Source organism: Salvelinus fontinalis, chromosome 38, assembly GCF_029448725.1.
Source record: "Salvelinus fontinalis isolate EN_2023a chromosome 38, ASM2944872v1, whole genome shotgun sequence".
NCBI classification, from domain to species: domain Eukaryota; kingdom Metazoa; phylum Chordata; class Actinopteri; order Salmoniformes; family Salmonidae; genus Salvelinus; species Salvelinus fontinalis.
In genome coordinates this window covers 15,316,671-15,330,034 of record NC_074702.1, presented here as the reverse complement: position 1 = coordinate 15,330,034, position 13,364 = coordinate 15,316,671, and the positions used below count along the sequence as shown (strand labels likewise).

General features: G+C 41.6%; 1 protein-coding gene across 1 annotated transcript in view; it reads left to right on the top strand.

Annotated features, from left to right (window-relative positions):
• Positions 1-5,995: 5,995 nt before the first annotated feature.
• LOC129837428 (cyclin-dependent kinase 14-like) overlaps positions 5,996-13,364 on the top strand; it is a 208,231-nt gene continuing 200,862 nt past the window's right edge. The window contains exon 1 of the mRNA XM_055903578.1: positions 5,996-6,467. Within this exon, the coding sequence (XP_055759553.1) occupies positions 6,374-6,467 (94 nt within the window). The 5' untranslated portion in view covers positions 5,996-6,373. The remainder of the gene's footprint in view (positions 6,468-13,364) is intronic.

The following is a 13,364-nucleotide window of genomic DNA, read 5'->3' as shown; positions in this document are numbered from 1 at the left end:
ATTCCACAGGCCACAATCAACAGCCTGATCAACTCTATGCGAAGCAGCTGTGTCTTGCTGCATGAGGCAAGTGGTTGTCACACCAAATACCGACTGGTTTTCTGATCTACGCCCTTACCAATTATTTTTAAGGTTATCTGTGACCAGATGCATATCTGTATTCTCAGTCATGTGAAATCCGTAGATTATGGCCTTATACATTTTTTCAATTTATTGATTTCCTTATATGAACTGTAATTCAGTAAAATCTTTGAAATTGTTGCATGTTGTGTTTATATTTTTGTTCAGTATAGTTCCCATTGGCTCACGAAACTTCCTCTAACATCAGTTAGAGACAAAAAAAAGTATGCACGAGTTCATCTGACTCTGGGGGAAGTAGATAAAGGGCCTCATTGCTAAAATCCCGAAGTATCCCAATAACTTTGTTTAAAAAGCTGTAGGGACTTGATAATGCCGTTAGTAAAAAAAAAAGGTATATTGTAGATCTAGTCCCTCACAAAAACGAAAACAGTTGGAAATGTGTTTCAAATATGAGAGTGTGCAATTGGTTGGGCTAGTGGCAAAACTGCTATCTAAATGGAATCTAATTCTAATGCTAGTCGATGCTTTGTTGTTGCGGCTTCTGCACGTGTGCACAGTCTGAATCTACAAGGACAGGCCCAGCAGATTTGACATGCAAATCTCCTGAAAAGCTTTTATTCAGTTCCATCATTTGCAGTGCAGACAACATCCAGACTGACAACACCCAGACTGAAAACACCCAGACTGACAACATCCAGACTGACAACATCCAGACTGACAACATCCAGGCTGACAACATCTAGACTGACAACACCCAGACTGACAACACCCAGACTGACAACACCCAGACTGACAACACCCAGACTGACAACACCCAGACTGACAACATCCAGACTGACAACATCCAGGCTGACAACACCCAGACTGAAGACACCCAGACTGAAGACACCCAGACTGACAACACCCAGACAGACGACACCCAGACAGACGACACCTGGACTGACGACACCCAGACTGACGACACCCAGACTGAAGACACCCAGACTGACAACACCCAGACAGACGACACCCAGACAGACGACACCTGGACTGACGACACCCAGACTGACGACACCCAGACTGACGACACCCAGACAGACAACACCCAGACTGACGACACCCAGACTGACGACACCCAGACTGACGACACCCAGACTGACGACACCCAGACTGACGACATCCAGACTGACGACACCCAGACTGACGACACCCAGACTGACGACACCCAGACTGAGGACACCCAGACTGACGACACCCAGACTGCCAACACCCAGACTGACAACACCCAGACAGACAACACCCAGACTGACAACACCCAGACAGACAACACCCAGACTGACAACACCCAGGGAGACAACACCCAGACCAGATCAGACGTTTTTAAAAGGTGAAAATACTGAGCAGGAGAAGTCAAATCAGGTGATTATGAAACACTAAGGTGGATACCTTACCACTCTGGAGTGGTACAAAGCAGATTTAAGAATATATCAATTCATCTGAGGCTCATCACTTTTATTGGTTTTATTGAACAGTTATACAGAGGTTCTTGGGCAGACATGCTGTGCACCTGTTTATAGTGGAATCCTGTAATAGACTCATTGGTAGTCTCATATGGGTTACACATTGAATAAGAATACCTCAAAGGATTTCCCTTTCACATGTACAGGGCCGACCCTGGACAGCCTGTCTGTAACGTCCTGACCAGAGTTCTTATGTGTTTTGCTTGTTTAGTGTTGGTCAGGACGTGAGCTGGGTGGGAATTCTATGTTGTGTGTCTAGTTCGTCTGTTTCTGTGTCCAGCCTAATATGGTTCTCAATCAGAGGCAGCTGTCAATCGTTGTCCCTGATTGAGAATCATATATAGGTGGCTTGTTTTGTGTTGGGGATTGTGGGTGGTTGTTTCCTGTCTCTGTGTTTGTGTTCTGCACCAGATAGGACTGTTATCGGTTTGCCACATTTTGTTATTTTGTTATTTGTTAAGTGTTAAGTGTTCACTGTTTATTAGTGTTATTAAACATGTTGAGCACTGGTTACGCTGCGTGTTGGTCCGATCCCTGCTACACTCTCTCTTCTAGTGAAGAGAGGGAAGGCTGCCGTTACACTGTCACAATTGATTTGGAATACATAGCATACTTAACACTGCCATCATGCTAGTCTGTTTGTGCCATAATGCCATGTCACTCAGTGACATGCCAAACATGACAGTGTTTGGAGTTGGCAAGAACACCAACAGTTCTGGGAGCAGGCTATACTTTATAATCATGTTTAAATGTATTTAAGTAGTTCTCGTTGAACAATGAAACCCATTGAGTCATAAAAACGACAGAACTGTCCGTGTAGGTGCTCAGATTTGGACAGGACAGTGGACACCCTGCCTTCCCTGGAGGAATGTATGTGTACATTAAAACAACATGGCCTTGGCAAACCCCTCCACATTCCTAGCATGTTTCATAAAGAAAGTTGGCTGGGGAACAGAGCAGTTCCCTGCCTGTGCTTTAAAACCTTGACATCAGGAAGGGGAGATCATGTTTGTACCATGTCATAAGCTTCATTTCATAACTCTGCTCATTCTATTCAGATAATATCAGTGGTCTTGATACCAGTGGAGATTTTAGCATGTAAATCTTGGTGGAGCAAACTCCCCCAATATTTTTCAGATGCATGCCAGCAAAGCCACTACATAACAGAACATTAAAAAAGCATTGTCTGTCAGTGAAACAGTTAATTCAGCCTTATTTACTGTCATTTAAAAAATATATGGCTGACTTGCTTAAACAAATGTAGTTTCTACTGACAATTGAGATTTACAAACTATGACATGAGGGAACGATGAGCGGATAAGAGGCCATCCGTAATTTCGATTAAGACATTAAGGAGCGAGCTAAGACGTACGTAGTCAATATAACTATTTGTTCAGCACTTTTGAAATGTACAGCGACAGAATTCAGAACATGGGCCGTTCTTACAGTAGTCTCCCTGTACACCAAGTCAGAGCCATAGGATAAATGAAGGGGGATATAAGCAGACAATGAAAGCTCTCACAATATTCGATGATGACAATTCTAACCCTGATTCAGATGACCATCCTACCCATGCTAGATTATGGAGACTTAATTTATAGATCGGCAGGTAAGGGTGCTCTCGAGCGGCTAGATGTTCTTTACCATTTGGCCATCAGATTTGCCAACAATGCTCCTTATAGGACACATCACTGCGCTCTATACTCCTCTGTAAACTGGTCATCTCTGTATGCCCGTTGCACGACCCACTGGTTGATGCTTATTTATAAAACCCTCTTAGGCCTCACTCTGAGATATCTACTGCAGCCCTCATCTTCCACATACAACACCCGTTCTGCCAGTCACATTCTGTTAAAGGTCCCCAAAGCGCACACACATCCCTGGGTCGCTCCTCTTTTCAGTTCGCTGCAGCTAGCGACTGGAACGAGCTGCAACAAACACTCAAACTGGACAGTTTTATCTCAATCTCTTCATTCAAAGACTCAATCATGGACACTCTTATCCAATATTTATATTGTATTTATTTATTTATTTTTAATCCCTGGTCTCCGTCCACGCAGGAGGCCTTTTACCTTTTGGTAGGCCTACATTGTAAATAAGAATTTATTCTTAACTGACTATCCTAGTTAAATAAAGGTTAAATACTTTTTATTAAATACAAGTTCTCTACAACAGTCTGTAGGCTACATAAGCACGACCAAGTCAGAACAGTACACTAAGTTATGAGGGGGAAAGGGACCAAATTACTAGGGCGGGCCACATGGGCTACTAACAGCTTAATACAGAACATACACTTAACATTGCTTTCTTAGCTACAGTATACATATCTCTCTGGCATATGACATAATTTATGCAGCACCATACAAGACATTGTAGGACTCCATGTTGTTGTGCTGTGCTCACTTGAACAGGAAGGTGGTGCAGCGATCCTTCTTGTGTGCAATTTTGTTTATGAAACTTTGTCATCAAAGTCTGACATTCTCTGGATTTATGGTGCTTTCAAGACAACTGGGAACAAGGTTGAATCCATGGCCTCCTTAATCTTTAAGATCCAAGGGGGCTTGTACTGCCTAGCTCTCCCTCTAGATTCTGTGGTAACAAAGTGTCCCCATGAGTGACAGAACACTGAGCCAAAAAACTAGAAACTAGAGAATATTACCAATGCCTAAGCTCTGTACTTTCCACTAGCTGCCCCTCCACCACAGAAAGCACTGAGCTAGGCTGAATCACCTGCATTTTGGAGCTGCCTTACTCAAGAAAGCAAAAAAGAGACCATGTTTCTATGCGGCTTTATTAACTCAATATTTAAAAAATTACATTGTTTGCAAACTAATATGTGACATGTATTAAAGCCAAAATAACATGCATGACAAACACAAAAAATTATATATTACAGTATCAGTCAAAAGTTTGGACACTCGATGAAGGGTTTTTCTTTATTTTTACTATTTTCTACATTGTAGAATAAAAGTGAATACATAGAAACTATGAAATAACACATATGGAATCATGTAGAAACCAAAAAAGTGTTAAACAAATCAAAATATTTTTTATGTTACAAAGAAAGTACTTTGTTTCTGGCCATTTTGAGCCTGTAATTGAACCCACAAATGCTGATGCTCCAGATACTCAACTAGTCTAAAGAAGGCCAGTTGTATTGCTTCTTTAATCAGGACAACAGTTTTCAGGTGTGCTAACATAATTCCAAAAGGGTTTTCTAATGATCAATTAGCCTTTTAAAATGATAAATGGATTAGCTAACACAACGTGCCATTGGAACACAGGAGTGATAGTTGCTGATAATAGGCCTCTGTACACCTATGTAGATATTCCATTAAAAATCCAGCTACAATAGTCATTTACAACATTAACAATGTCTACACTGTATTTCTGATAAATTTTATGTTATTTTAATGGACAGAAAATAGCTTTTCTTTCACCAACAAGGACATTTCTATGTGACCAAACTTTTGAACAGTATGGTATATAAAACTTTTTTTTTTTAGCTAAACAATTGGGGCTCAAAGCAGGTGCTTGATACTGCCATCAGACATATCAGAAAATACAGCTGTTATACACTCGCATTCGCTGACATAATTGACAGTTTGAACTCAGCTTTGTTTCAGGTTTAATTCTCCAGGTCCTCGGTAATCAAGGTCCTCGGTGGAGATTTCCAAGGGAAACTAGGTGGGGAAAACAGTTGTCTTTGGAGTTGACGCAGAAATATATAAAATGTAAACTGGCATCTGTGCGTTTGCTTAATCCAATAGATGTATGACTCCATGTGTAACCAATCATTTGGAGATGCCAAATGTGGCTGACTGGTAATGTCCTCTGACTCATCATGTCAGGTAATGAAAATTATATTAACAGGTGTAGGCCTAATTTCAAGTTCGACACCTCTCAGAAAGCATTAGAGCCTGTGATAAAAACATTTTTCAATACATTCTAACGGTTTCCTACTAGGGCTAGGAATACTTCCCAAACATCCCTTCACACCACTCAACACTACAATGAAATGATCAAATAATCCAATAATATTTTAAAACAAAAGATATTTGGAAGACATTCCTAATCGTATTTGATATTATTGTTATTATTAGTTTTTTTTGCATCATTGGCTAAGATATATTTTTGAAAAATCAACAATAGCCAAACTAATTGTGGTAGGCTAAATGCCACAGTATAGTAGGCCATCACACTTTCACTTTTTGTGAGTTACTTTTATCTGAACAGCGGACTCCCTGGGCTATGAACCCTGCGCAAAGAATTGTATATATTTTTGTATTCGAGCGGCACAAAAGCATGATTGATAGATCCTTGGCAAATCACAGAATCCCCTGTTCTTATTTGGCCAATCGTTGCGCATCCTGGGCGGTGTTTGTAGCTCTGCTGGAGTGTGTTTTTTTCTTCCCTCTCGCAAACCGAAGAGAGAGAATCCCAAGAATGACAACCAGATTGCAGGGGAGCAGAGCAAAGAGTGAGTGAGAGAGACTGGGAGAGAGAAAGAACTCAACAACCCGTTCAGTTTCAGAGAGAGATTAGAGAATATCAACCAGCGCATGTTTTATTTTACAGCTTCATACTCGGCATCTTGTGGAAAATTCCGACTTTAGAAATGTAGTTGGATACAAAGAAAACCTGAGAAGAGTACACCAATGTGTTTTTGAAAACAAAAGCGTTAGCATAAACGTTTCCTGTTTTTTGACATCGTAGTAGAACGGAGACCGCTTGGTTTGAACCCTTTTCACAGTTGTGTGAAAATCACTGTCTGCTACAATACAACCGGCAAGATGTGTGACCTGATGCCAGCTTCGCAACCTGCTGAAAAAATCGGCAAAATGAAAAAGTTGCGAAGAACTTTGTCAGAGAGCTTCAGTCGCATAGGTAAGTAGCCTACCCCTACTGTAGCGGTTATAGTGCAACAATGCATAGCCTATCGCAGTACTAACGGTTAGGGGAAACGGTGCTGCTGTAGCCTAGCGAACTAAATTATTCTTATAATGTCCACCCCAGCTAGTCGGGACGATAGCGGAATTTCACTATTACAAAAAGCTTTAGACAAAAAAACAGCGGTGGCATTCACACTGGTGGCAATCACTTTTACGACATTACGATGATGCATTATGGCAATAACTGTTATAGCGTTGCTGCCATTCAACACATTGTTACACTGTGACCGTAAATTACATTAACCAGATTGCATTCTAAATACATGGCTAGGATATTAGCTATGTGAATATTGTAAATGGGTAGTTCATGTTGAGTGTTATCATAAAACATCAGGTACTTGCCGATGTGCTTGTTGTAAAACTGGAAGAAGCTTGCTATCCAAATGGCCCGCGTGCGTAAACTCAGGCATCTAAACAGGTCTCTCTCTCTCTCTTTCTCTCTCTCTCTCTCTCTCTCTGTTTGTCTATACGGTTTGGTGCATTAAAGGCTCACCAAAAATCACTCCCTATGTAGACGATTGCTATATATTATCTCCCCCCAAATTAACGGCTCAGATGCAACAAGAAGAGGGAACATTTACCAATATGAGGCTGCATGAAAAAAAGGTCGTCATTGACTTTTCTGCTGCATGGATTGTCCTTGTCCATATTGGTCACTGTTGCTGCTGATATCTGCATCAGCGCATCAACATGGTGAACTGCACTATATAGGCATTGATTGATCACTCACTGTCTGTCTGTGTTTCACGGACGGTTTAACAAAGAGCATTACAGCTTAGTTTGAGAAGTTGGGCTTCTTGTAACCAAGGCATAATGCGACATCCCTACTGTATTCCAGTATATATGATTATTTCCATACATGTCCTAATAATACGCTCTCACTCAATGTCAAATCATAGTTCAGCCTGGTCTCATAGACTAGAAAATTCTGGACCCTCAAATTAGTACAATATGTTACCTTTGGTATGATTACGGAAGACAGATTGTTACTTATGGCAAAAAAAAGGAAGGTAGGGTGGTTGGTCGGGGTGGAAAGGTTGCGAGTTTGAAGCTCATCACAGACAACTTTAGAATTCTAGCCAATTAGCAACTTTGCAAATACTTACAACGTTCAAGCTACTTTGCAATTACTTAGCATGTTAGCTAACCCTTCCCCATAACCCTAATACTAACCTTATCCCTTCCCTTAACCCTAACCTTAATCCTTTAACCTACACTACTGTTCAAATGTTTGGGGTCACTTAGAAATGTCCTTGAAAGAAAAGCACATTTTTCGTCCATTGAAATAACATCAAATTGATCAGAAATACAGTGTAGACATTATTAATGTTTTAAATTACTATTGTAGCTGGAAACGGCTTATTTTTTTATGGAGTATCTACATAGGCGAGCAGAGGCCCATTATCAGCAATCATCACTCCTGTGTTCCAATGGCACGTTGTGTTAGCTAATCCAAGTTTTAAAAGCTAATCCATTTTAAAAGACTAATTGATCATTAGAAAACCCTTTTGCAATGATGTTAGCACACCTGAAAACTGTTGTTCTGATTAAAGCAGAAATAAGACTGGCCTTCTTTAGACTAGTTTAGTATCTGAAGCATCAGCATTTGTGGGTTCAATTACAGGCTCAAAATGGCCAGAAACAAAGTACTGTCTTCTGAAACTCGGCAGTCTATTCTTGTTCTGAGAAATGAAGGCTATTCCATGTGAGAAATGGCCAAGAAACTGAATATCTCGTATTACGCTGTGAACTACTCCCTTCACAGAACAGCGCAAACTAGCTCTAACCAGAATAGAAAGAGGAGTGGGAGGCCCCGGTGCACAACTGAGCAAGAGGACAAGTACATTAGAGTGTCTAGTTTGAGAAACAGATGCCTCACAAGTCCTCAACTACTCCTCCCCATCAACGGGCAGGTTCATTAAATAGTACTCGCAAAACACCAGTCTCAACGTCAACAGAGAAGTGGCGACTCCGGGATGCTGCTCCTCTGTCCAGTGTCTGTGTTCTTTTGCCCATCTTAATCTTTTATTTTTATTGGCTATTCTGAGATATGGCTTTTTCTTTGCAACTCTGCCTAGAAGGCCAGCATCTCGGAGTCGCCTCTTCACTGTTGATGTTGATGTTGAGACTGGTGTTTTATGAGTACTTTATAATGAAGCTGCCAGCTACAATCATTCTAGCTGGCATGATTGTAGCTGTAGCTACAATCAAGCTTCAAGCATGGTCCAATTTGATGTGGACCGTGATTGTAGGCTATTTATCCTACCTTGCTATTCCAGGCTATGCGTCCACCTTGCATGTCAATTGCTAACTGTGCTAAGCTCATGTACAGTAGGATCTGCAAACTCACAACTCTATCCTTGTCTTTTGACTGTTACTGTGTATTTACAGTACATCGCTATGACAATGCAGCCTTCTGACCTTAGCTGAGGTTAGCTGGGATGAGACTGTTGGCCTACTTCAGGGATCATCTAGATTCAGCTACGGGCAGATTTTTTCTTGAGCAGATGGTCAGGGGCCCGGAACATAATTACAAATAATTTGTAGACTGCAAATGGACTAAAACATAAGAATTTCAAACCTTGCTTACATTTGTACGCGGTTGCATACACTGTATATCTCTATTTTGTGTGGGAATACTTTGGAACCGATTTCCTAAATTAAAATCATTATTTTATGTACAACAATAATAACAATAATAAAAAAAGTATGATTTTATTCAAAAATATAAAATCACCCGTGGGCCGCAAGTTGTAGAACCCTGGCCTACTGTATATGTCAATATATATAAAACAAGTTTAATTTAACCTTTATTTAACCTTTATATGTTACTTTGTCACCATAAATAATAATTTGCTTTACTGTTGAATAATGAATATATATAATCCCACATGGATGAAACGTTGCATCGTTTGTTGTCTTCGTTTGGAAAGAGAATGGCATGCATTTTATTTTAGCTTGTTCCTCTGCTTACAAATTCACATTCATCCCATAAGCATGGAATGCAAATGTGCATGAGTGATTTAAGGGGGTTAGTTTAGTTGTAGCTTCAAGGGGGATATGTTTCATGTAGGATATAAAGGAAAGTAGTAGAAGTTATGGGGTATTTGTTTTTTCTTCTTTACTTTCGAGTGAAGTTGGGCAAAAACTGTCTCCCTGTTTGTCTCCCTTTATGTTGTACGACTCCCACACAGTTCTTTCCTTGATGATCAGAAATGCATGCAGTTGATATAGACTATTCTTTCTTTTCTATGCTCCTCCTTACCACGGTATAACACAGTGACTTGTAGACAGATGATATCATTTACAGTATCTTATATTTATGTTCTAGAATACGAGTCCATGTTTAGTTATATTTTGGAAATGTTCAATATGTCAGACTTATATGTGAAGGAGTGTTCAAACTAAATAACAATGCAACAGAGTCTTGTGTATTGACTCAAGTCCCCATTCACTGTAGTTGTAATGATCCTGCAGTGTTTTCTACGTTGAGGAAATTCTCCTCTCCTTTATGTGTCTCTGTTCTATGATGAGAAAGATGCAATTCTTTGGCTCCGCGTCTAGATGACTCTGCCTCAAAACAATGCCATTGACATGAATAAGTCATTTTACATCAAGGCCAAACAAAATACCGTTACTCCCATCTGTAACTTCCCCTTTCTCATTGTAACAGATTAGTTGTGATACCCTGTAAGGGTGCGTGCTGGTGGCAGGGAAGTCATGCGCAGGAGATCGAACTTTGTATAAAACGGAGCAGTTTCATAAGTGCTCAAAAACTCCGAAAACCAAAATATACAAAATAATACAAGTGGGTACAAAACCCGTCGCACACCAGAACATAACTTGCACATAGCTTACAAACAAACAATCACCGACAAGGACAATGAGGGGGAACAGAGGGTTAAATACACAACATGTAATGAATGAGATTGGAACCAGGTGTGATGGAAGACAAGACAAAACCAAAGGAAAATGAAAAGAGGATCAGCGATGGCTAGAAGGTTGGTGACGTCGACCGCCGAACGCCGCCCGAACAAGGAGAGGGACCAACTTCGGCGGAAGTCGTCACAGATGACCCGGAGGGCGAGGCGCAGGGCGATCCGGACGAAGACGGTGGAACTCCTGCACCATAGATGGGTCCAACACGTCCTCGACTGGAACCCAGCACCTCTCCTCCGGACCGTACCCCTCCCACTCCACGAGATACTGAAGGCTACTCGCCCGACGCCTCGAATCCAGTATGGAGCGAACAGAGTACGCCGGGCCCCCCCGATGTCCAGAGGGGGTGGAGGAACCTCCCGCACCTCAGACTCCTGGAGCGGGCCAGCCACCACCGGCCTGAGGAGAGACACATGGATCGAGGGGTTAATAAGGTAATCGGGTGGAAGCTGTAACCTATAACAAACCTTGTTCACTCTCCTCAGGACTTTAAATGGCCCCACAAACCGCGGACTCAGCTTCCGGCAGGGCAGGTTTCGGGTCGAGAGCCAGACTCGGTCCCCCGCTGTGAACACCGGAGTCTCACTGCGGTGGCGATCTGCATTAACTTTCTAGCGCGTCACGGCCTGCTGAAGGTGGACATGGACGGCTTCCCATGTCTCCTCCGCGCGCCTAAACCAGTCGTCCACCGCAGGAACCTTGGTCTGACCCTGATGCCAAGGCGCCAGAACCGGCTGGTACTGGAAGGGAGAGATCGTTAGTGGAGGAATGGCGGGGCGAGTTCTGTGCCATCTCGGCCCAGGGCACGAACTCCGCCCACTCCCCCGGCCGGTCCTGGATATAGGACCGCAGAAACCTGATCACATCCTGGTTCACTCTCTCCACCTGCCCATTACTTTCAGGGTGAAACCCTGAAGTAAGGCTGATCGAGACCCCCAGACATTCCATGAACGCCTTCCAGACCCTAGACATGAACTGGGGACCCCGATCAGACACTATATCCTCAGGCACCCCGTAGTGCCGGAAGACATGTGTAAACAATGCCTCAGCAGTCTGTAGTAGAGGTCAGCCGATTAATCGGAATGGCCGATTAATTATGGCCGATTTCAAGTTTTCATAACAATCGAAAATCTGTATTTTTGGACACCGAATTGCCGATGGTTTTTTTTGTTGTTTTTTTTACACCTTTATTTAACTAGGCAAGTCAGTTGAGAACACATTCTTATTTTCAGTGACTGACTAAGAACGGTGGGTTAACTGTCTTGTTCAGGGGCAGAACGAAAGATTTTTCCCTTGTCAGCTCGGGGATTCGTTTTTGCAACCTTCCAGTTACTAGTCCAACGCTCTAACCACCTGCCTTACATTGTGCTCCACGAGGAGACTGCGTGGCAGGCTGACGACCTGTTACGCGAGGGCAGCAAGAAGCCAAGGTAAGTTGCTAGCTAGCATTAAACTTATCTTATAAAAACGATCAATCTTAACATAATCACTAGTTAACTACACATGGTTGATGATATTACTAGTTTTTCTAGCGTGTCCTGCATTGCATATAATCAATGCGGTGCCTGTTAATTTCTCATTGAATCACAGCCTACTTCGACAAACGGGTGATGATTTAACAAGCGCATTTGCGAAAAATGCGCTGTTGTTGCACCAATGTACCTAACCATAAACATCAATGCCTTTCTTTAAAAATAATACACAAGTATATATTTTTAAACCTGCATATTTAGTTAATATTGCCTATGAATTTCTTATAACTAGGGAAATTGTCAATTTTCTTGCGTTCCGTGCAAGCAGTCAGGGTATATGCAGCAGTTTGGGCCGCCTGGCTCATTGCGAACTGTGTGAAGTCCATTCATTCCTAACAAAGGCCGTAATTCATTTGCCATTATTCCACATAATTATGACATAACATTGAAGGTTGTACAATGTAACAGCAATATTTAGACTTAGGGATGCCATCCGTTAGATAAAATACGTAACGGTTCCGTATTTCACTGAAAGAATTAAACGTGTTGTTTTCAAAATTATAGTTTCTGGATTTTACCATATTAATGACCTAAGGCTTGTATTTCTGTGTGTTATTATGTTATAATTATGTTTGATAGAGCAGTCTGACTGAGCAGCAGCAGGCTTGCAAGCATTCATTCAAACAGCACTTTTGTGCATCTGCCAGCAGCTCTTCGCAATGCCTCAAGCATTGCGCTGTTTATGACTTCAAGCCTATCAACTCCCGAGATTAGGCTGGCGTAACCGATGTGAAATGGCTAGCTAGTTAGCGGGGTGCGCGCTAATAGCATTTCAAACGTCACTCGCTCTGAGACTTGGAGTAGTTGTTCCTCTTGCTCTGCAAGGACTGGTGCTTTTGTGGAGCGATGGGTAACAATGCTTCGAGGGTGGCTGTTGTCGATGTGTTCCTGGTTCGAGCCCAGGTAGGGGCGAGGAGAGGGACGGAAGCTATACTGTTACACTGGCAACACTAAAGTGCCTATAAGAACATCCAATAGTCAAAGGTATGTGAAATACAAATGGTATAGAGAGAAATAGTCCTATAATTCCTATAATAACCTCAACCTAAAACTTCTTACCTGGGAATATTGAAGACTCATGTTAAAAGGAACCACCAGCTTTCATATATTCTCATGTTCTGAGCAAGGAACTTAAACGTTAGCATTTTTACATGGCACGTATTGCACTTTTACTTTCTTCTCCAACACTTTGTTTTTGCATTATTTGAACCAAATTGAACATGTTTCATTATTTATTTGAGGCTAAATTGATTTTATTGATGTATTATATTAAGTTAAAATAAAAGTGTTCATTCAGTATTGTTGTAATTGTCATTATTACAAATAAATAAATGAAAAAAAAAAATTTGTCCGTTTTAATC